General features: G+C 39.5%; 1 protein-coding gene across 1 annotated transcript in view; it reads left to right on the plus strand.

Moving 5' to 3' along the window:
- Nucleotides 1-278: 278 nt before the first annotated feature.
- ERS (glutamate tRNA synthetase) overlaps nucleotides 279-25698 on the plus strand; it is a 35798-nt gene continuing 10378 nt past the window's right edge. The window contains exons 1-10 of the mRNA XM_088949198.1: nucleotides 279-651; nucleotides 1070-1188; nucleotides 1732-1853; nucleotides 2019-2201; nucleotides 2480-2598; nucleotides 2697-2745; nucleotides 2848-2949; nucleotides 3058-3160; nucleotides 3279-3342; nucleotides 25189-25303. Of these exons, the coding sequence (XP_088805324.1) occupies nucleotides 383-651; nucleotides 1070-1188; nucleotides 1732-1853; nucleotides 2019-2201; nucleotides 2480-2598; nucleotides 2697-2745; nucleotides 2848-2949; nucleotides 3058-3160; nucleotides 3279-3342; nucleotides 25189-25303 (1245 nt within the window). The 5' untranslated portion in view covers nucleotides 279-382. The remainder of the gene's footprint in view (nucleotides 652-1069; nucleotides 1189-1731; nucleotides 1854-2018; nucleotides 2202-2479; nucleotides 2599-2696; nucleotides 2746-2847; nucleotides 2950-3057; nucleotides 3161-3278; nucleotides 3343-25188; nucleotides 25304-25698) is intronic.

Here is a 25698-nt window from a genome sequence, read left to right on the forward strand (position 1 = left end):
GATAATACTCGAAGTACATTTATATATTTTTCAAATACCAGTTAACCATTCGTTAAGAATTGGTTAACGATACGTACTGCATTATCACGTTTTAAAAGTTTAGATTCTAAATTTTCGCATTTTAAAGTTTGGAGATCAAAATTACACTACGCACAAAATACAGGGAAATTTTCCTTTAAAAAATTTAGAATAGATACGGTTAGTCAATTAACTGTTTAGGGGTAGCTTTTAAGAAATTAGCCCTTTTTTAACAATTCATTTTTAAACGGCGATAAGACGTCGAGAACTCGAGATATCTGACACTGTTACTACCCCCGTTATCTTCCCGAACGCTCTATTGACCTTTTGTTATCTGCTAGCTGCCAGAGCTCTCGACTAAAGAATGGCTACTCTGGTAGGATCGCAATGGATAAGAATAAGGGCTTTTCCCGAGGTTTCACCTCCATATTTTCGTCACTCATCTCTTTCTGCACTCAGACAATCCCCACTTAGGAGGATTTCCTCTATTTCTGGATCTTCAATTCCTAGTTCTGGCGTCGATACTCCAAAAAGGGCTGAAGGAGAAGTTCGAGTTCGTTTTGCTCCCTCTCCGACTGGAAATCTCCATGTAGGAGGTGCAAGAACAGCTCTATTCAATTACCTGTTTACCAGGTTTGTTTGGGTTGAGCTTTTTATCTATTTATTTATTTTTATATATAGTTTCTTCTTGACGTTTTGTCAGTCGAAATTGATTCTTAAAGCATTCCACTTTATTGAATATTTTTAATTGCATGTTGTAATCGAAAGTTTACTTATTGATTTCTGCAATATTTTTACCTGCTGTCCTTTGTTTTCTTCTTTCCTTTGCTTGGCAAACTTGGGATGGGGGGAGGTGATGGCGAATGTGGGATTTAATCTGTGGGAACTACATACTCTTTCACCAGATGATCCAGCTGATACCTTCTCCTGTTGTTCTTATCAGGGTCATATACATGTCCCAGAATTATTTGAGCATCATAATTTTATCATTTTTGCATACAAACATGAATATTTTCTCATTGATATGAATCGGAGAAATTGTAACTTTTAGGTCCAAAGGTGGCAAGTTTGTTCTTCGAATAGAGGATACTGACTTGGAGAGGTCTACAAAAGAATCTGAGGAAGCGATGCTGCAGGATCTATCCTGGCTTGGTCTTCAATGGGACGAAGGTAACTGTCCTACTAGCAACGGAGCTCCAGCTTTGGAAAATGAAAATAATATTTGTTTTTTCTTTTTTAACTAAGAAAACCTGTATTTAATTTTTTATATTTCCTTAAAAACTTGTTACGCTTTAGGTTCTTGGTTCTTCAATCATTTGATATCGAACCAATGGCTGATAAGAATTACGTATAAGAATGAGTTAACTGGTGTATGAAATCACGATTTTAAATCAGTTTCTGAATAAATAAAATTATACTATTACTCGTACAAAAAGAGTTAACTGGTCCAGTAGGGCATACTTGGCTTCACGTGTCAAGGTTTTGTCAACTGTAACTATTGAAGTGGATTTTTAAGTGCTTTGAGAATTCCTATGTTCCAAATATTCCAGATAAGTATTGGCTTAGTTAACAGTGATTGTTTTGCATTCCATCACTGTGGGAAAATAGTTGGCTACTTATATAAATGAGTCTTGTGAATCCCTTTGTTTGTGTAACGAAGCATGAAATATCTCTGTAGCAGCAGAAGATGATACTTGTCTTGTAAATCCACAGGCCCAGATATCGGTGGAGAGTATGGTCCATATCGGCAATCAGAAAGAAATGCTTTGTACAAGCAATATGCTGAAAAGCTTTTGAAGTCTGGTCATGTTTATCGGTGCTTTTGTTCTAATGAGGTAAATCATCTACTAACACTGATTCCTGTCTTCATGTATTTGTTCTTTATTAACATGATGGTGCTTATTTGTTCAATTAATCTTCCTTAGGCATTCTATCCATTGATTCTTTTTGTTTGTCAAAATGGTGTCCTTATATAAAATGCTCGTTGCGATTCTTACCAGGAACTTGAGAAAATGAAGGAGATAGCTAAGTTAAAGCAATTGCCACCAGTGTATACAGGAAGGTGGGCAAAGGCAACAGATGAAGAAGTAGAAGAAGAGCTAGCAATAGGAACACCTTATACATATCGTTTTCGTGTGCCAAAAGAAGGGACTTTGAAAATTAATGATCTTATTCGTGGTGAAGTATGTTCTGTTACTGGTTAATTTTATTGCAACAAGACTGATAATAACATTTTTCATTATGCACTATTTATGTCTCCTATCCATGTAATGGCATAATGGTGGATTTTATATCATTGTTATAATGTTACATGCTAGTCTAATACCTTGTGTTCATATTTGCTCCTTACTAAGTAGTTGTATTTGTTGAACATTTTTCACTCATCATCTTGGCATATTTATCAGATAGCATATCCTTTATTTTGTATATCCTGTTAACTCTGTTTGATAGTGTGTTGAAGGTTAGTTGGGGCTTAGACACACTTGGCGATTTTGTGATTATGAGAAGCAATGGACAGCCAGTATACAACTTCTGTGTCACAGTTGATGATGCTACCATGGCTATCTCACATGTTATAAGGTAAAGTTGTTGGAGTATGGCACATACCTACTACCATGTTCATCTTGTTGTCTTGTTTCTGGATTATGACTTACCGTTTTACATTCTTTGCATTTCAGGGCAGAAGAGCATTTACCCAACACTCTAAGACAAGCATTAATATACAAAGTAGTTGTTCTTAAATTTTCTGCCTTCTTCTCCCTACTACTAGTGGCTTTTTTCCTTTAATGCAGGGAAATTGATTTTAAAGTGTTTTTATCATTTGTACAGGCTCTAGGATTTCCAATGCCCCACTTTGCACATGTTTCTCTAATTCTTGCTCCTGATAGGAGCAAACTGTCAAAACGTCATGGTGCAACTTCAGTGGGTCAGGTAGTTGATGGTTATACTTATGGCCATAATTTAGTTTTAACAACTTATTCACTTCTTAATTGCACTAAGGCTTTTGACCCTCAATAAATATGTATACCATTTTGACAGTTCAGGGAGATGGGTTACTTGCCTCAGGCTATGGTAAACTACCTAGCGCTCCTGGGTTGGGGTGATGGCACTGAAAATGAATTTTTCACGCTTGAACAGCTTGGTTAGTCTTTCATCTTCATTTCCTTCCTAAGACAATTATGCACTGTTATGGTTGTGATTGTGAAATACACTTCCATTTAAATCATTTCTCAAAACTCATTATTTGTCACATTTTACAGTTGAAAAATTTTCTATTAGTCGTGTCAACAAGAGTGGAGCTGTCTTTGATTCAGCAAAGTTAAGGTGACCATGCCTTCCAGTTGCTATATTCTGAAGAACTTGCTTATATAAGGAGCCACCAGGCATCCAACACTCTCTATCAAATTATATTGTTCTAGTTATGTTTATACAGTATGCCATTTAATGACTAGAATGATGTGATGAATACTTTGGCGACTAAAATTGGGATTTTTTTTTTTAGACAGCAACACCAAGACTAACATGCTTGTCTCTTTTTCCTTAAGATAGGGGTAAGAGAGCAGCAGAAAATGATCTACATGTTCTATTATCACAATAGAATACTTGCACAAAATTAGTGCCATAGCATTTTTAAGCTTTTGAAATAATTAGGTTTGTTGCTGATCCAATAAAAAATTAAGTTTGTTCCAAAACCTTGTTATCCATGATGTATCTGAGGCAATGTTTCTGAAGTTAAAGTGCTTAAGTGTGAGGTATGAGTTTGCGGCATTTCACTTGCCTACAGCATGAGGAATATGCCTTGCATTTGTGATGTTCTAACTGTATATATTTTGTGTTTTTTGATCAATAACTAAAACTTTATTGATTTCATGAAAAGAACATGCATTTTTGTGTTTTTATGGGCCTTATTTGTGTTTTATAAGGCTAACTAGGGATAGTTTTCAAGTCATTGTTGGACTTGAGACTTTAGGAAAAAGAACATGATTTCTTGTTTTTTCTTAATGCCATTTAACGTGTTCATGCATCCCACTACTCTAATTGTGACCGTAACAAGGCTTCTACTTCGTATGCTGTTTATCTCTACCTCATTAATGCCTTATATGCTCGTCTTCATATTATTTAATTACAATTAAAGAAATCAAAGATAAATACTTTTTGTATTTTTATTTTTGTTACCTTGTTTGTGCTGTGCATATGAGCTACCACCCTGGCTTTAATGTATGGATTAGATTTAGAGTGGAATATGTTTTCTTGGTATAAGCATAGTAAAATATCATAACAGTGAGAGAAGAGAAGAAGAGTTTTGGAGTCAAAAACTGAAGTTGGCGGTGCCAACCTTTTGGTATTTATGTTAGGGTGATCCACTCTAATAATAAAAGAGGAGAAGATTACATATGTGCCCCTATGACACTAAAATAAAGAAAAACTAACATATTCAACACTCCCCCTCAAGCCGGGACATAGATATCAATCATGCCCAACTTGTCACATAAGTCATTGCCGCAAGTGATGTAAGCCCTTTGTAAATATGTCTGCAAGTTGCTCCTTAGAACTAACATATAGAGTATACACCCCCATTAACAAATTTCTCTCTAATAAAGTGTTTGTCAACTTCAATATGTTAAGTTCTATCACGAAGAACTGGGTTGGCTACAATGTTGATGACAATCTTGTTATCACAATACAAGGACATGGGGCTATCAACCAGAAAACCCAGTTCGCTCAACAAATTCTTTATCCAACTAGCTTCAGCGGGACATTGCTCTATACTCAGCTTCAACACCAGACCTAGCCACAACACTTTGTTTCTTGCTTCTCCATGTGATTAGGTTTCCGGCCCACAAAAGAACAATACCCACTAGTGGACTTTCTGTCGTCAACTGATCCGACCCAGTTAGCATCTGTATATACTTCAACCTTTAAATGTCCATTCTTCTGGAATAGTAAACTAGCTCTTGGAAACTTCTTTAGATACATGAGGATTCTCTTAGTTGCCTCTAAGTGTGTGGTCATAGGAGCATGCATGAACTGACTAAGAACACCCATGACATAAGCAATGTCTACCCGAGTCATGGACAAATACAAGAGCCTTCCCACAAGTCTCTGGAATTGCTTTACATGATAATCTCAGTATCTCACCACAATAGTCACCCAGTCTGTGATTTGGATCAATGGGAGAGTCAGTTGGCTTAACCCCTAGTTTTCCTGAATCCTATAACAGATCTAGGATGTATTTCCTTTGAGAAGTGAAGATCCCCTTTTGTGAGCGGGCCACTTCAATTCCAAGGAAATACCATAAGAGACCTAGATCATTCACCTCAAATTGAGTGGCTAAGAGGTCCTTTAGCCTCTAAATTTCAACTTTCTAGTCACTTGTGATTACTATGTCATCAACATACATTTACCAAGGTTGCAATCTTTCCTTCCCCTTTTCTTCAAAAATAATGTATGGTCAGTCTGACGCTATTTGTAGCCAATCTATTGCATAGCCAGATAAAACTTGTTGAACCAAGCTCTTGGTGATTGTTTTAGACCATACAAGGACTTTTTTAACCTGCACACTTTCTGTTCTTTGCCTTGGGCACTAAAGCCAAGGGGTTGTACCATGTACACCTCTTCTTCAAGGTCACCATTCAGGAAGGCGTTTTTAATATCTAGTTGATGAAGATCTCAATCAAGATTTGCAACAAGAGAGAAAAGAACTTTGATGGGTTTCATCTTAGCTACTGCAGCAAAAGTCTCTGCATAATCTACTTCATACACTTGAATAAACCCTTTTGCCACCAACTTGGCCTTGTACCTTTCTACCATGCCATCAGCCTTGTGCTTCACTTTTAGCACCCACTTACACCCTATCGATTCCTTACCCTTAGGAAGATCCACTAACTCCCATGTACCATTTTTATGTAAGACATTTATCTCTTCTTTCATTGCATTTGTCCATTTAGGTATTAAGAGAACTTCTGCCACATTTTTAGGGATATGGACATTGTCAATGGAAGAAAGGAAAACACGAAAAGAGGATAAGATGTTCTCATAGGAAACAAAATGTGAAATAGGATGCTTGGTGGTACAAGACCTAACTCCCTTTTTGCAATAGGGATGTCTAGATCATTAGCAGATGAAGTATTGATAGCAAGAGGATCGGGAACATCAATAGGAACAAGAGTACTTAGTTGGATAGGATCTGTTCCTGGTGAATCTGATGATGTTGGTGGTACAACTTCAACGACGACGAAGAAAAAACATGGAAAGGAGGAGGGTCATAGGCAGAGGAGGAAGAACCTGAACTCATTTCTCCTCCACCTTACTCTCCCCCTAGGAGAATCATCGAAAAATGGATCACTCTCAAAGAAAGACATTGGATACATGGTATTTTTTGGAAATGGGGTCAAAACACTGGTAACCCTTTTGAGAAGAAGGGTAACCCAAGAATACATAGGGAATAGTACTGGGATCAAGTTTACCACGAGTAGGAAACAAGTCTTGAACAAAACAATGACAACCAAACACACAGATAGGAATGGAGAAGAGGGGAGCTTTGGGAAATAGGAGCTGATGAAGGGCCTTGTACCCCAACAAGCAAAATGGCATACGGTAGGCAGCACATAACCCGACATCCAACCAAAAACGTTTAGGAACATTCATGTGTATGAGTAATCCACAAGCAACTTTAAGGAGGTGGCGGTTTTTTCTTTTGGCAACACCATTTTATTGGGGGTTTCTAGCACATGAGTTATGATGGATGGATCCACATGAATTAAAAAACTTCGTGAGATCTTTATGAAAGTACTCTTTGGCATTGTCCGATTGGAAAATTTGGATCTCCGTTTGAAGTTGAGTAAATATCAAGCGTTGGAAATCTTTAATAATTTTGGGTACTTCATCTCTAGACCGCATGGGATACACCCATGTATATCTGGAGTAGTCATCAATAAGTGTAATGAAATATTTATAGCTAGTCTCAGATGGTAAATATTTATAGGGCCCCAAACATTAGAATAAACAATACGGAAAGGAAAATCAAATTTATTATTCCTTGAAGCAAAATGATTTCTACAATGTTTGCTCAACTGACAAGTTTGACATGTGAGTTCAGACACTAACACCGACTTAAATAAATATGGAAACAAAACTTTTAACGATTCAAAAGATAAATGACCTAAGCAACTATGCCATAAATAGACTTGAGTCACTTGACTCATACTAGACAAACTCTTAGACTCAATAATTGTAGGACTAGCTTTATTCTTTAGCATGTAGAGACCATCCACTATACGACCTCTACCAATCATCTTTCTCGAGGCCAAATCCTATATCACACAAGAAGGGAAAAAGGTTACTGTACAGTTTAAAGAATTTGTTATACTACTAACAAAGAACAAATTTATAGGTAGTTTTGGAACATATAGAACATTAGAAAGGGTGAGTCCAAGAGGAGGGGAGGTGGTTCTTTGACTAGCTATGGTGGAGAAAGAATCATAAGCTAGTCTCACTTAGTCCCTACCAGATACAAGATGATAAGATTGAAAACAATTTGACTTACCAATCATATGGTTCGAGGCTCTAGAATTTGTTATCCAATGGGAGTTCGAGGGATGAGAGGACACATGGAAAGCTGTGGTAGAATTACCATTACCTGATGTAGACGCAAAGGAAGTCGAGGGAGGAGAAGTAGAATCCATCTGGCGGATTGCCCTCCCATACAGTTCCAAATGGTCACGGAAAGAATTAATGATATCTTCCCTGGGATCAGTCACGGAAGGGCTGAAGGTAGTGGTAGATAAATGAGACTCCTTAGAGGCCAAGTTTGTTACATTAAATTTCTTTTGACCTTGCTGTCCTGACTTCTTATTTTGGTCTGATTTTTTACTCAGATCATGGGCCCACTTTGGCTTCCCATGAAGTTTCCAACATGTATCTCGAGTGTGTCTAGACTTTTGACAATGAGTGCACCATAGTTTATCCTTGTCATCAATGTTCTTTTGGAAGTCACTCTTCTTAAAGGAATTACCACCTCTTGTAACTATACTCCCTTTAGCTACTAATGCAATATGCTCTCCCTCAGAATTATTCATTAGATTTCGTCTACTCTCTTTTGATTGTGCTAGGGCATACACTTCTTGCACTAATGAGAGATCTTCACTCCCCAATATCTGAACCCTGATAGACTCATATGTAGAATTCAGCCCCAAGAGGAAGGCAAAAACCTGTTGCTGGGAAACCAGAGACTTGTAGGCTTTAGCATCTGTATCACATTTCCAGTCTATATTCTGATAATGATCTAGTTCTTTCCAAATAGAGGTCAAATTTGAATAGTAGACAGAGAGACTCCTCTCCCCATGCTTTCAAGTTGAGGAGGCAGCTTGCAACTAATATATTTTGGCATAATGCCATTGTTTGAATATGTAGATTTAGCCTGCTCCCAAATCTTATGAGTTGTTTCTGCCCACATGAAGGTCTTTCTCACTTGTGGCAGCATGGATAATAACAGCCATGACACCACCATGTTGTTTTCTTGGTTCCCTCTATCATGTTCTACACCTCCAGACTGCGGTTCTTTAACTCAACCATTAATATTACCCCACTTTCCCCCTTGCAGTTATGTAAAGCTTGATTCCCCTTACGCTTAACCATTCTAGGTAATTGAGTTCATCAAAGGGGATCATAGCCATGGGAAAACTCATGTCAGACCCTCCACTCATTCCACTCTAATAAAACTCAGATTAGATGTTTGTATATGTTTAGATCAGAAGAAAGAGAAGGAAAAGAGAGAGAGAAGGAGAAGAAGAAAGAGAAGGAAAAGAAGGAGAAAAGGTCACAACCGAACTAGGGAGAAAAAAAATCAAATCCCTCTAGTCGGCCCTTCTTTTATTTATACTCTTCTAAGATATACAAGGATTACCACTGTGCCCTCACTTAAGTGAGAGCCACATCAGCTGAGCAGTACACATATAACTAAACATAAAAGGACTGTACTACCTTGTACAACCGACTCTAACGCTCCCCCTCAAGCTGGTGAGTATGTCATATAGTCCTAGCTTATTACATATGTAGTCCACTCTTCCCCGATTCAACCCTTTGGTAAACAGATCTGCCCATTGATTTCCTATGTTCGCATATGCTGTATTTATCACTCCACTAAGCACCTTCTCACGTACAAAGTGGCAATCCACTTCTATGTTTTTCGTCCTTTCATGAAACATTGGATTAGAGGAGATATGAACTGCAACTTGATTATCACATTATAGCTTCATAGGAGTGTCAATCGAGTATCCCATCTCCTCTAGTAGATGCTTCAACTACACCAGTTCGCATGTCGTGTGAGCCATAGCCCTATATTCAGCCTCTGCACTGCTTCTTGCTATCACTGTCTGCTTCTTACTCTTTCATGTCACTAAGTTTCCAACAAGAAAAGTGCAATACCCTGTAGTGGACCTTTTGTCAGATATGGACCCGACCTAATCAGCATCCGTGTATCCCTCTATCTCAAGATTTCCTCCACTCTTATACAACAAAACACGACCTAGAGCACCCTTCAAATGCCTCACAATCCTTAGGACTGCCTCCCAGTGTGGGATTCTAGGATTTTGCATAAATTGACTCACTACACTGACCGCAAATGAGATATCAGGTCGAGTGATGGTTAGGTAATTAAGCTTACCCACCAACCTTTTGTACCTTCCCGGATCCTCAAACTCCTCACCTGTATCACTACCCAATCTAACATTCAGTTCCATAGGTGTTTCAGCTGGTTTGGCACCCAACAACCTTGTTTCTTCTAGCAAATCAAGAACATATTTCCTCTGGCACAAATTAATACCATTCAATCTGTCCCTCATTTCAAAACCCTTGTGCACTTCTGCTTCTTCTCCTTTCTTCTTCCTCTTCCTTCTATTTTCTCAATCCGAAATCAGTTGGGATTCAAGACTGATTGTAGTCTTGATTGACTACTTGGTATCAGAGCCTATCTAGGGTTTCTCATGTGAGTCTAGTCCAGCCGACCACATGAGGACTATCTAGGGTTGGAAGCTTACAAAGGGCTGTTTGTTGGTTGATTCTTGGAGATTACCAGAAAAGGTTTAGCAGCTGTTCGAAGACTTGTCGCGGCTTGCAGAGTGTTTTGGTAATCAGAAAGAATAAGAGGAAGTTAGGGTTCAGGCCACAATTGAAGGTAGCGATCAAAATTCTCTGGGTAAGTCCTTATTTTTCCCTTGAGATTGCTGTCAGTTGAGATAGGTTGGACCTATCTAGGAGGAGAGCGACCGAACCCTCCTATTTTCTCTCAGAGGTGATCGTTTTTTTTTTAGGGTTTGTCATTAACCCTACGACTAGACTGTGAATTCTCTTGGAAAGTGCGGTTGAGCACTGTTTATGTTCTCACAAGGGTCTTCCTAACCCTACGATTGAAACCCTAATTCTGCCTCAGCTCTACAGAGTACATTCTAAGTGAGTTTCATACCTGGTTTTGGCTTCCAAGCCTGTTTTGTGAGTGAGAACTGTTATCAGACTGCATATATTTTGATTGCCGATTGGTTTCAGATAAGATCTGAACTGATTTCATACAGTTTTCTGATTGTGATCGATTGCTTCAGTGCTATTTTCTAGTTTGGAAACCCTAATAGTTCTTAACTACTGATTCTTGACCAATAATGGAGTTCAAAAATCAGGGAGGTGTGTTTGGGAACAACAGTTCTGGTAGTCTGAGACTGCGTTTCAGATCACAACTATGAGATTTGATGGATCCAAATACTTGGAATGGGCCCAATCAGCCATGATGGCTATTGGGGGAAGGGGGAAACTTAGCTATCTATTGGGAGATGTGAAAGAGCCTTCCAAGGAGGACCCAATGTATACCAAACGGATTCAGGAGAACTACTTGGTTATGACATGACTGTGCAACTCGATGCAGCCACATATCAGCTGAAATTACTTGTGGGCAAAGACAACCAAGGAGATATGGGATGTCATGAAGGAGACCTACTCCCAACTCCTTAATGTTGCTAGGGCCTATGAACTAAAGTGTGAAGTGAATAACCTTAAACAAGGAGAGAAACCAATCTCTGTGTTTTTCTCTACATTGAAATCACTGTGGCATGAAATTGACCATCTGGAGACTCTTGAGTGGGAAAGTCCGAAAGATGCTCAGACCCATTGAAAGCAAGTTGAGACCGATAGGGTGTTTGAATTTCTGGCTGGCCTGAATTCAGATTATGACATTGTGAGACAACAGATACTGACAAGAGACAGTGTGACCTTTTCTCAAGCATACTCCTTGGTGCATAGTGAAGAGACCAGGAGGAAGGTTATGATGCAACATCAACCCTTTCCCCCAGCCCTGGCAGCAGTTAAACCTAAGTCTGGGGGTGATACAGAAAGAGACATGAAGAAGGAAGACAAACGGGATCTGGTATGTGAACATTGCAAGAAACCCAAGCATACGAAAGATACATGTTGGAAGTTCCATCCTCATTTAGTCCCAGCAAAACTGAGGAATAAAAGGGGTAATGCTCATATGACTGTGAATACTGATTCTGCATCCTCGTCAGGCACAAAAGGCACACCCCTAGATACCTTAGCTACTGTTCGGGCTGCCCTGATATAGTTGGAAAAGGAGGTTGGGAATTCGGCTCAGTCATCTCAGTCACCATCAGCCTTTGCCACATCTGCATTTGCTCATTCAGGTACCCGGGCCTCAACCTACCATGCTTCAGCTCCAGGTAATACTGAACACTATTGGGTAATAGACTTAGGAGCATCTGACCATATGACTAGCTTGCCATCATTGTTCACTACTTATCACTTGTCTTCTGGTAGAGATAAAGTATCCATTGCTGATGGCTCTCTTGTTCCCATTTCTGGCAAGGGTGACATCAAGTTATCTGATACTATTTCTTTATCCTCTGTCTTGCATGTTCCTAAACTTGACACTAATTTGCTTTCAGTCAGTAGTATTACCAAACATCGAAACTATTCTGTAACCTTTTTCCTTGACCGATGTGTTTTTCAGGACTTGGGAAGGTGATTGGGACTGGCCGTGAGACGAATGGGATCTACCTACTTGGAGAGAGTCCTCATTGGAAAGAGCCAGTGGATAAGAAGTCTTTTGTTTCTTAGTGTGTGAATTCGGTTATGCTTTGGCATAATCGATTAGGTCATTTGTCTTTTCGATTTTTGAAGAGTCTGTTTCCTACTTTATTTGAGTCTGTTTAGATGTCAAATTTGAGATGTGAGAGTTGTGAGCTTGCCAAACATTGTAGAACATCTTATTCCTTGAGTAATAAAAGAAGTAATAATTGTTTTGATATTGTGCATACCGATGTTTGGGGGCCATATCACATCCCTTCTATGGGTGGGTACAGGTATTTTCTGTTGTTTGTTGATGACCATATCCGTTTTTCTTGGGTCTACCTTATGCGTTCTCGAGATGAGGTTTCCGCTCTGACCCAAAACTTTTATCAGATGATTTTAATCTAGTTTGGGGTCAAAATAAAAGTCCTCAGATTTAATAATGCAAAAGAATACTTTGCTAAGTCACTGGCCTCTTATTTGCTTGATCATGGGGTTATTCACCAGAGCACTTGTCCTCATACACCACAACAGAATGGGGTTGCCGAGAGGAAGAATAGGCACATTCTGGAGGTGGCTAGAAGCATTATGTTTACGTGCCTATCCGTTTCTGGGGTGATGCTATCCTCACGACAGTGTATCTCATTAATTGGGTTCCTTCACAGGTTCTTGATATGAAGTCTCTGTTTACCCTTCTATACCCAAACGAGGAGTTGTTTACTGTTTCTCTTAAAACCTTTGGGTGCACCTGTTTTGTTCAGCTTGTTGGACCTCATCGTTCAAAATTTGACCCTAAGGCCTCCAAATGCATTTTTCTCGGTTATGCACAAACTCAAAAGGGTTATCGCTGCTATAATCCTGTTTCAGGGAGGAGATTTGTCTCGATGGATGTCACATTCTTTGAGGAGGCACCCTATTGTCCTAGGGTTCCTCCTCAGGGGGAGAGTAGTGAGAATGAGAATTTGGGTCTTTTTCCTCAGGGGGAGTGCAGTGAGAGTGGGGTTAACTCATCTGAGGTTGTTCCTTTACCCATTCCATTGAGTGATGAAGGCTGTACTGGTGAGGGTTGTCAGAGGGATCAGGAGTTGAAAGTCTATCACAGGCGATGCAGGCAGGTTGATCTCGGTCATCAACAGTCCAAGCCAGCCCTAGCTCCTTCTGCGGATCCAGATCCAGGTACTACAGTCACAGGGCCCATTGAGATACCTTCCACTGTTGCTACTTCCCCTCCTTTTTCAGATGACCTTGACCTCCCTATTGTGGTCCGTAAAGGGAAACAGCGCTGCACCACATTCACAACTCACTGCATTTCCCAGTTTCTATTCTATGATCGCTTGTCTCCCTCTTACAGGTCCTATCTCACTTCCATTGCTGATGTCCCTATCCCCAAAACAGTGCAAGAAGCCTTATCAGTTCCAAAGTGGAAAGATGCAATGAAAGTTGAAATTGATGCCCTTTTGAAAAATAATACTTGGGAGCTAGTTGACCTACCCAAAGGAAAGAAACCAGTTGGATGTAGATGGGTATTCACTGTGAAACATAATGCTGGTGACTCCATTGAAAGGTACAAAGCCTGGTTGGTTGCAAAAGAGTTCACTCAGACTTATGGTATAGACTACTTAGAGACCTTTGCTCCAGTAGCCAAGATGACCACTATTCGAGTTCTATTAGCCCTTGTAGCAAGTTATTCTTGGCCCTTGTTTCAGATGGATGTTAAAAATGCTTTTCTGAATGGAGATTTACAGGAAGAGGTCTACATGCAGTTGCCCTATGGATTCTATGATACAGAGACATGTAAGAAGGTTTGTCGACTAAATAACGCATTGTATGGGTTAAAGCAGTCCCTTAGAGCTTGGTTTGATAGATTCAGACTAGCCCTTGGAAAATTCGTTTATGTACAGGCCTAGTCAGATCATACACTGTTCATTAAAAGGGTGGACTCTTCTTTGATCCTGCTTGCTGTATATGTGGATGATATTGTAGTGATAGGGAATAATAGTAGTGAGATTGAGTCCCTCAAACATCTTCTTCATCAAGAGTTTGAGGTGAAAGATCTTGGTGCATTGCGATATTTTTTGGGTATTGAGGTTGCTAGATCAAAATAGGGGATCTTTATCTCCCAAAGGAAATATGTTCTAAATCTGTTGGCAGAAAACGAAAAGTTAGGTGTCAAGCCTGCCGATACACCCATTGAACAGAATCACAAGATCAATGCAGAGGGTGGGGAGCCTCTTGAAGACAAAGTTATGTTCCAACGGTTGGTTGGAAAGCTCCTATATCTTTGCCTCACTCAGCCAGATATCAGTTATGCAGTCAGTTGTCAGCCAGTACATGCATTCCCCTAGAACTACTCATCTTCTTGCAGCAGAGAGAATATTAGCATACTTGAAGAGATGCCCAGGTAGAGGTATATTGTTCAAGGACAATAATCACATGAAGGTGGAGGTCTATATAGGTGCTGATTGGGTTGGGAGTGCTGATGACAGGAGGTCTATCTCTGGATATTGTGCCCTTGTGGGAAGTAACTTTGTCTCTTGGAGGAGTAAGAAACAAAGTGTTGTTTCCCGCTCTAGTGCCGAAGCTGAATACAAGTCAATGGCTAACTGAGTTGCTGAAATCCTATGACTGAAATCACTACTTGAAGAGTTGGGTATTGATTATAAGAAGCCGTTGATGCTGTATTGTGATAATCAGGCGGCTATTAATATAGCTCACAATCCGGTGCAACATGATAGAACTAAACATATCAAAGTTGATCAACATTTTGTTAGAGAGAGGGTCTCATCACAGGAAGTGTCTCCCGTATATCACCTCCAACATGCAGCTCGCAGATCTTCTCACCAAGGCTGTACCAAGGAAGAAGTTAGAGGCAGACCTATTCAAGTTGGGAATGACAAATATCTATTCCCAACTTGAGGGGGAGTGTAGAGAACACTGATGTGGGCCCCATGGCTGTGGTCCCCACTGTGTTCGTATGACAACATGTGTAACCTTTGTTAGTCATGTCAGTGTTGGTTGGTAGTTACAACTTGTTATTTCAGTTTGTTATTTATTTCAGTCTTTTATTTGTTTTATTTGCCATGTGAGTATTGAGGGCGGTTTTGTCCTTTACATGTAGTGAACATAACCTATTAATATTAAGAGAGTGGCGGCGGCAGACTTATTCAATCTGTCCCTCCTTTCAAAACCCTTGTGCACTTCTGCTTCTTCTCCTTTCTTCTTCCTCTTCCTTTTATTTTCTCAATCCGAAATCAGTTGGGATTCAAGACTGATTGTAGTCTTGATCGACTACTAAATGTAACATCAGAACACACAAAAGAACGTTGAGAATGAGGGTTATAACACTTGAACCCTTTTTGAGTCCTGGAATAGCCAAGAAAGACACACTTAGTGGATCTAGCATCTAACTTGTGTTAGACAATTTTTGTATGCCCTTAGCTTCAATCTGATTTGATGTACTTTTGTTATTTAGTGGAAATAAATAAAGTGCATGTTTGATTCATGTTGTTTGGTTTAATTCTGTGTAAAACCCTAAAACTGGACATTTATAGAGATTCATGTTAGTTTTAAATGTTCACAGCCGTTGGATAAGTCTGGGGAGATTTATCCTGCCAAGGCTGATGCTGGTGTGCCACCAAGTGTTGGGATGGCCTGTCTCAGCCATCAGGATAAGACCCGAGGCACATGCAGTATGGGATTACTTGAATCCTTGAACCGGACCAGATTTCCAGTATTGCCCTGGACCTTGGAGATAGATGGGCAAAACTGGAAAGTTACACCTGACCCCTAGACTCGATTATGACATTTCACTAGGTGTTGGACCAGGTTGCCTTTGATATGTCAATCAGTGAGATCCTTAGCGGGGATCAAAACCTGGGTATGTTGGGGCAGTTTGAGAATTCATCTGAGTGGGTGATCATAGTGACAGAATCAGCCACTTTGTCGGACAAAGGGTAATGATCGGGAATGCACTCTCTCTGATGGAAACCAAACTGCCGGCAGTTGATTTCAATCGTTGGAATTTTGTTTTGCAAAATTAATATATTTATATATATATGTACGGTTTCAAATTGTTTGCAAATGGTTTTAATTCCCGGGATCCATGTGAGAGGAGAGTGCGGCACTGTTCTTTGCAGCCGAGGGAGAGGTCCTCTCTTGTCGGGCAGTGCTTGATCATTAAGGGCTGAGAGGTTAAGTGTAAGACCATTGAGGATAATACCTGATGGGCTAATCTTGCACCTGCCCACAGTCCCTGGGTTTTTATAAGATGGCTTGGCCCAGGGACCACTTAATGTAAGTGTTGGGCCCATAGGGTCCATATGATGGACTCAAGGGGTTCATTGAGTTTTTCAGTGAATTCGGCCGGGCCTTGTATTAAAGGCTGGGCCGAACCCATGTGGCTGGTGTGTAGATCAATGCTTGGGTCCCACGCCATACAAAGAAGCCCAGCTGGGCAGCAGATTGGAAAGTAATTAGACACTGAACACTTAATGGGCCAGAAGTCCATTTCGAGGTAGGCTGATATGATCACCCATCCTTGGGGCGAATCTGAGATTAATGTTAGTAAAAGGATTGGGCCTTTAGCCTTATCCACTCTTGGAGACCAAATTCAAATTAGATTTGAATCTGGTAACCTCCTGATAAGATCAGGAGTAAGCTAACTTTATCTGCAGATAGGATTAAGATTATCCCCTATCCAAATACTGATTTGGATTGGGATAACTCCTAATTAGGAGGTTTCTTAATCAAGAAGAAAGGAGGAGAAACCCTAACCAAGGAAGAGAAATATCAGATTTTGATCCACCTTGAAGATATATAGGATATTTCCTGCGAATTGAGATCAGATCTCATACTCCAGAAAAAGAAAGAAGCAGTTCAGCTTTCTCTTTTGGAGTTCTCCTCCTGCCGCCGCCATCTGATTTTGCAAGATTAGATCTTTGCAGAAAAAGAAAGTCAAGAAATCTGTTATTGACATCAGTCTTGCAAGAAAGACTGAAAAAGATTCAGTGTTTAGTACTTCAATAGGATTCTTGTGAAGGATCCAGTGTGTAGGACGCACTCTGCTGGTTCTGTTCCATCCACAGTTGTGTCATCTTCAGCAGGAACGGATCTTGGAGCATTCTTTGGGCGTGAACACCAACTTTGGGAGATACTGCTTCTCCGGATAAGGTATATTCCTCCCATTTGTCTTTTGGTACAGATCTTGTTTGATTATGGTTCAAGTAGGATCCTTGAATATTGTATTCTAAATTTAGGGAATATGATTCCCAGTTGAGAGAAGGTAGGAAAATTTTTGAAATTCGCCCACCCATTCCGCAACCTTTATGGCGTCCATTAGATGGATCCTACCATTCTTTCAACTTGTCCGTTCTAGGCCCAAGATTATGAATGAAACACACGCATCCAAAAACTCTGGGAGTAAGGGGAAAAGGAGACAACGTGGGAAACAGAACAGAGAAAGGGGACTGACCTTCAAGGATAGACATGGGCATGCGGTTAATAAGAAAGCAAGATGCAAGTACAACATCACTCCAAAAGGGTTTGGGGACATTCATCTGATGTAAGAGGGACTGAGTAGTTTCCAAAAGGTGATGGTTCTTTCTTTCAGCCACCCCATTTTGTTGAGGGGTGCAGGTACATGAGGTTTGATGGATAATGCCATGTTGTTCCAAATATTCTTGAAAGTGTGTGGAAAAATACTCGCGGCCATTATCAGAACGAAGAATTTTAATATGTACACCAAATTGATTGCGAATTTCAGCATAAAATTTCTGGAAGTTGAAAACAATTTACTCTTTTCTTTCATAAGGTAAAGCCATGTCATCATTGAATAATCATCAACAAAAATTACAAAGTACTTGTAACCATTATAAGACATTACTTTGTTTGGACCCCAGATGTCTGAATGGACTAAAGAAAAAGGATTCAATGTACGACTATCAACTTTAGGACTAAAGGAGACACGATGATGTTTCCCAAACTGACACGACTCACAATTTAAATTAGAAAGATGACGCAACAACGAAACAAGTAACTTAAGAGCTATAAGAGACGGATGACCAAGTCTGCAGTGCCACTGATGAGGGGAGAGAGATGACTGAAGAGCTGTTGCCGAACCACCTCAATCAAGGTAATACAATCACCAGTTTCATGCCCTCCACCAATCTTCATCCCCGTCTTGAGATCCTGAAACACACAAGAGGAAGTGTAAAAAGTTATTGAGCAATTAAGAGACTGAGTCAATTTACTAACAAACATTAGGTTAAAGGGAAACTTGGGAACATATAAAATTGAGAGGGATAATGAGTCAGTGTCAACATTACCAACACCGCATATGGCTGATGTAGAGCCATTGGCAAGAGTAACAAATTGGGAAGTGGAGGACGGAGAAATGTATGAAAACACACCTGGAGTTCCAGTCATATGATCGGAAGCTCCATAATCTATAATCCAACGGGAAAATGTGGATGCCAGACAGGCCGTACCTTTGTGTGCAAGGGTAGCTGTTTTCTGTTGAGATGTACCTTGAATGAACCGCTCATACTCATCTCATGAAACACTCACCATCTCCTTTCTAGAAGCATTTGTAGATGTAGTAGGGATCTGATTAGTGACTTGAGATTCTTGTCTTGAGCTTCCACCATTTATAGCTGCATGATTCGCCCAGGTTGAAGGTGGGCCATGGAAATCATAGCAAAAGTTGATAGTATGTCCCTCCATACCACAATGAGTACACTTTCTCCGAGTATTACCACATCCCCTACCACGGGCTCCCCCTGAGTCTTGTCCTCCAACACGACTACCACCACGATTATACATTCCACCACCACCACAACCATACATGGGTCCACCACCACTACCACGACCATGCTGACCTCTACCACCACGACCTCCCCCTCTCGTAACTGCAAGTGCAGACCTATCTGACATAGTGGAACTCTCTATGGGTCCAACTGAAATCCTTCGAAAACGAGCAAACACTTACTCAAGAGAGGGAAGAGCAGATCCACCTAATATCTGTGCCCTTACGGGTTCATACTCAGATTTCAGCCCTACTAAAAATCTGGTCACATCCAACTGCTCTCTCTGTTGTTGCTGAATTTTGACATCAGGTGTAAGAGGATGATAAACATTCAACTCATTTCGTAAATTTCTCATACTGGCATAATAGTCCTCAAGACTCTGATTCCCTTGTTGCAGGTTGAAGTACTCTCTTGGTACAGTTGGTAAACCCTGGTAGTGTTATCTTGTCCAAAATATGGTTTCCTTGCATGATCCCAGACTTCCTTGACTGTATCTAAAAACATGAAGTTCACACTAATTTTGGACTCCATGTTGTTCCATAACCAAGTCATAATTTGAGCATCCTCCTACTCCCATTCATCATATCCCGGAGAATAAATTGGGGATTTATCTTCCCTCACATGTTTCACTATCTTTTTGGCTTTCAGGAAAACTTCAACAAACTTAGCCCATGGAACATAATTCTCACCATTCAGTTTTATAGAGGTCATCTGCACATTCAGATAATCAGAAGGCACCATCACACTTGATTTGTATTCACTGCTGTCTCCCATAACTGCACAAAAAAACAGTGGAAAGCTGTACCACTAAATTGTTACTCTACTGCCCTAATAAATCACCACACTCCACACGAATGACTGAACACCATTAGGGTTGCTGGTACCAGGTTTCAGCAGCAACACTCACAACTATTCACCACTGTTTCAGCAACAATATTCACAACTGTTCACCACTTTTAGAAACGGCACTACTGTTGCCGTTTACTGTCAGCACTAGAAACCCTCACAACACACCTCACAAATAATATTTTCAGGTCTGCAACATATAAAAGAAACTTGCTACATACCACAATTTAGTTCGAAGATCATGTACCTGTCGAGTAGAGGGTACCAAGTCTGCATTGTCACCATCACAAAACCAGCCCTCTTCGAATTGCAAGTAGAGGGTTTTCTACCAACCATACAAAATCACGACTGCACTCATTGGAGGCATGGAAACCCCCTAAAGGAGAAAAAAACAGTCATTTTCTTTCTTTTTGGAAAACTCTCTAAATATCAATGAGAATTCTGCAAAACCCTAGAGAGGAATGCACAGAACTGAGAGGAAATGAGACTGATCTGAATTGATTATTGTAGCTCTGATACCATGATAAAACTCAGATTAGATGTTTGTATATGTTCAGATCAGAAGAAAGATAAGGAAAAGAGAGAGAGAGAAGGAGAAGAAGAAAGAGAAGGAAAAGAAGGAGAAAAGGTCACAGCCGAACTAGAGAGAAAAAAATCAAATCCCTCTAGTCGGCCCTTCTTTTATTCATACTCTTCTAAGATATACAAGGATTACCATTGTGCCCTCACTTAAGTGAGAGCTACATCAGCTGAGCAGTACATATATAACTAAACATAAAAGGACTGTACTACCTTGTACAGCCGACTCTAACACACTCTGACTAGAGGTCACACCAGACATACTAGAATCCTCAGAAGACATGGTACTTGCTCTCAGTTCAATCACAATTCAGTCAAGGTACTTGTTCTCAGTTCAGTCCAGATATTTATTCTTAGTCCAGTCACAGTTTTAGGCACAATTTAGTTCTTGTTCTCACACAGCAGAGTTATATCTGATCACACAACAACACTTGTTCTCAGATTACCACACTACTGGATACAGAAGGAACAATTGATCCACAAAGTTGAGAGGAAAGAATCGGGAACACCCTTCACAGCATTTGGCTTCCCTTCCCTTGGTGTTTTCTTGGCACGTGATCAAGAGGGAAAGGGAAGAATTACACAGAAAGTCTCCTCACGTCAACCAGATGCACCTTTTCTTTGGATTTGATCCACAGTAGACAAAAAAAAAAACGAAAATTTCTGGAGAAGGAAAAAGGACTGGTCACACTGCTCCTAATCACAGATCTGTCGCTGGTGGCACCAGCCTTATGGAGTCAAAAACTGAAGTTGGCAGCACCAGCCTTTTGGTATTTATATTAGGGTGACCCACTCTAATAATAAAAGAGGAGAAAATTACATATGTGCCCCTACGACACTAAAATAAAGAAAAACTAACATATTCAACAGAATCCATGTTAAAACATGCTCTGAATAAATGAGAAAATATGTTATTGACATGTTTGTCGTTCACTGCCTCAAAGATAACATGCATGTGGGCCCACACTGTAACTCTTTCCGTCACTCATTCTCCCATCCAGGGTTGTAAAACTGGGCACGGCTACTATGCCTTCTTGAGTTCAAGTCATTTCAATGGGTCCCTATGCTTTATATGTCTCTCTCTCTCATCCTTGTTTTTATATGCACTACCTACACTTTAACAAATTGGTTGGTTTAAAGGGGCCATTGCTTTGTGTAATGGTAAAATCCTGAGCTTACAAGTCTGAGAATGCAGGAAAAAAAAGTGTGAGAATGCAGGTTTGAGTCTAAGTGCTGCCACTAAACTTTGATGGGAGCAGTCAAGGCAACCCAGGCCCTCCTGGAATTGGAGGGGCCATAAGGGACAAGGATGGAAATTTAAGAGTACTCAGTCAGGACTGATGGGGAATGCAGACTCCTTAAAGGCTGAACTGTATGCAGTCCTACAAGGTGCCCAGATTGAAAGGAAGATATGTTTGGAGAATTTGGTGATAGAAGGGGACTCCAAGGTGGTGGTGAGCTGGCTTAGAGATCCAGACTCAGTGATATGGTGTTATAGAAATGCAATGAAGAAATTCAAATGGGTAACACAACACATGAATTTGATTATACAATAGGTGGGAAGGGAGTTTAATGTATTCATTGACTCTTTAGCTAAGCAAGGGATAACTAAGGATCAGTTGTATTGGGCCCATTTGTAATTTTTGTGCTGTTTTCTCTATAAAGAATGAGGCCACACCTCGTGCCTCCCTTTGGGATGCTTGTAACAGTCATTTATCCTATTGCTTCTAACGAAATTTTAATGAGATTTTACCTATTAAAAAAAGCCGAAGGTTAGGTCTGTATCAAGCCTACCCCCCAAGATGTCAAATAGCTGGGACTGGCATGGCTGTTTTTACCCTTTAACAAATAAAACTGTTTTATAAATCTTTGCCTATGATTATGCCTTAAATTATGTTTGTTGAAGATTTAATCAGTTTTATGATGTTTTTTATGAGTAGATGTTTTATGTTAGTTGTTAGATAGGAGGTGGGGACCACAGTAGTTATGTGAGTCCAAATTTTATTATGTTTTTGTGTCTTATATATGCTGTTTTATGTCTTGCTGCCCTATAAGGGCATAGTTGTCTTTGTACTGCTATATTATTTTTAATATAAATAATAAGTGAAGGGGGCGGCCACATCATTGGCTCTCCTTTCTTTTCAACTTCTCTTCTTCTCTTCTCCTCCTCTCTTCCTTCTTTCTTCAAGAAACTCCTTTTATTTCATATTTTTTAATTCAGCAAGCTTTCTACTATATTATATATAACTAGCAAAGAGGTACCCTTGCAATTAGTGATAACGGAATGGAAACCTCCAAGGCCAAACAAACTGAAATTAGATTTTGATGGGAGCACCTATGGTAATCCGGTGAGGGTGGGTATAGGGGGAGTTTTCAGAAACCATCAAGGTGCAGTTGTGGCCTTTTTCTCTGGGCCAATTGGATTTAGCAACTCGGTTAAGGCTGAGACAATGCCTCTCTTACAAGGACTGAACTGGCAATACAGATGGGTCTTAGAGAGCTTGAAGTGGGAGGAGATTCCTTATTGGTTATTTCTTGGGGAAAACAAATTATTTCAGCTCCTTGGAAATATAAATTTGCCTTCAGGGAAATTGACTACCTTGCAAAAAGTTGTAATGCTTTGGAGTAAAAAGAACAGCAAATGGCCTGGCAGATGTTCTTGCAAAACAGGGAGTGGACAGATCCACTCTATTTTGGGCAATGTTGTAATCTGTAATAGTAAAAAGGGGGCATGGTAATCAGGGTGGCCAATCTGGTTTCTGCTGTATTTGGGCTACTATGTAGCAAAGATCTGTAAACTTTTTTCAAGCATTAATAAATAACTCATTTTGCTGATAAAAAAAAGAGGTGCCCTTGCAATGCAGGGGCAGTATGCTTAAAGGAATTCATCCCTTGGTTTGTGTCTTATAGTTTATGCTTTATAGTACACATAGGTTAAGAAGAAAGAACCAAAAGACAAATATATATATATATATATATATATATATATATATATATATATATATATATATATATATATATATATATATAGGATCGGATGGGGGGATCCAAATCCGATCCGAAGATCCTCCCAGGGGTGATCTGAATTTGACCAAATAGGATCGGATATTGGATCATGATCCAATCCATTTGCACCTCTAATCCTGTTGAATCCACAGTACAAAGACAAGTTTGATGAAGTATGGAGATTAGAGATGGGGCTATAGTTGAGAAGTTCAAGATTGTAATTGTTTATATGTACTCAAAAAAATGATAGAAGAGATCTTGCTATTCATCTTCTGTTGCTTGTTTTTCTGAAGAGCTACTCTCTCCCAACTCTATTTTTTGTTGTACACCTGTTTCAAGATCACTCCTACCCTTTCCTCCCCTGGCTGACCAAGTGGGACCTGAAATTTGAGCTATGTCAAAATTACTATAATGACCTGGGCATTTCCATTCAAAACCAAATCAGGATTAGACCTTTGAATAAGAAAGGAAAAAAAAAAAAGAATTTGACTTTAATATTAATGAAATTTAATATTTTTATTTTCCAAAAATGTAAAGAATGTTTAAGTATGTTTTGAAAACAAAATCAGGATTAGGTCTTTGAATGAGAAAGCGAAAAAAAAGGGAATTTGATTTTAATATCACTGAAGTTTAATATTTTTATTTGCCAAATATGTAAAGAATGTTTAAATATGTTTTGAAATTGAATACTAAGCAAATCAAACTGAAACCAATGTATCGTATTTTCGTATTAAGCATAATTTCCCCCTAAATGGGAATTCCAATATTCATAAGAAAATCCAAAGAGAAAGTTATTGCCTTATTGAGCACATTACTTTAAAGCAGAGGCTAATGTGCCACCGATAACCCTAAGCACAACCTGCAAGAAAATAAATACACCTTATTGTTAGTTCCTGAGCAAACATTGGTAAACTGAAAACAACTCAAAGCACGAATAAATGGGAAAGAGAAATAGAGACAGGGAAAAACCTTTGCAAAAACAGTAGGTATTGGCTGGGGCACCAGTAAAGGAGAAACCTCTGCAAAAACATAAACACAACTTGCAAGAAAATTGTAAAAAAATGTACAAAAACTTATGGTGCAGTTGAGAGCGGTCATTTGAACGTCAAAGGGGATAATAACAAAATCTAAAAAATATAAAATCAAGAGAGAATGAGAGTCAAAGCACCCCTTCGGGAATAGAGTGATGGGCCCACTCCTATTAGATGGGAGAAAGATTGGATTGGATAGAACAGTGGCACAATTGTAAAAAACTCGAAAAGCCACAAGCAAAGTCGTCAATAACTCCCAAAGTTACCGTAGGATTCCATTTTCCAAATCAGGAGACCATCCACGTCGAGCCCCTTGCCTGAGCCCCCATGTGGCTAAATATATATAGAATTGTAGATTATAATTAAATGTTAAAATAACTTCATTGCTAAAGTCAGTATAGTTGACAAGTAATACATGCATATATATATGCAATGTAACCATTATATGTATATATATGTGTGTTTACAATTTTATGTGCATATGTATGAGCCACTCTCAAATTCCAAGTGTTTTCAGTTTGGTGCTGTTGGCTTTTACACCCATTCCATGATTTGGTTAGTTAGCTTGTGCTTAAGATACACCTTTCCTTGAGGCTTACATATCTGAAAATATTAATTGCATGTTGAATGTGCCAGTCTGACGGGAAATAGGGTCCGAGTGTTACCCTTTTTTTGTAACCTTTTGGTGTTTGGCTTGTTAATTGTGTGAATGAGATTACTCCCATACAGTGTATAGATATTGTATCCTTGCTTTACCATTGGCAAAAAAGAAACTGTTGCATTTAGTTGTTTTATAGGACATCTATTTTCCACTAATGTCTTCCTACAATTTAAAGGTGGATGAATGGTCAGCATTTAAGGTCTCTTCCATCAGAGGACTTGACAAAGCTTTTAGGTGAACGCTGGAAGAGTGCTGGCATCCTCACAGAGTCAGAAGGGCTATTCATAAATGTAAGAATGAAATTGCAGCTTTTTGTTGAGTTGTACTTTAAAATCTAGAATTCCAAACAAATTCATATGACTTTTACATGACAAGTCAATTAGCGAGTGATTTGTCCTGCCCCTAATTTTGTTAAATGGAAGGTGCAGGAAGGGAGACTAGTGACAAGATTACAAATACTGAAGTGACATAGGTTATTGCTTTGAAATACCTTCTTTCCCTCAAAAAATGATCCCTATTTTCATTATCACAGAGATAATATTTGCCTTCTCACAATTTTTTTTTTCCACCACAAGGGTTGGAAATTAGGGAGAACCAAGCTTTAATAGTGGATCTATGCGATTGGAAGGATTTTGGAGGGTAGAATTTCATTTATTTTCTTTTCCCCATCAACATTAAGGCCGTT

This window comes from Nelumbo lutea, chromosome 6, assembly GCF_056320005.1.
Source record: "Nelumbo lutea isolate HS-2025 chromosome 6, American lotus-T2T, whole genome shotgun sequence".
NCBI classification, from domain to species: Eukaryota; Viridiplantae; Streptophyta; class Magnoliopsida; order Proteales; family Nelumbonaceae; genus Nelumbo; species Nelumbo lutea.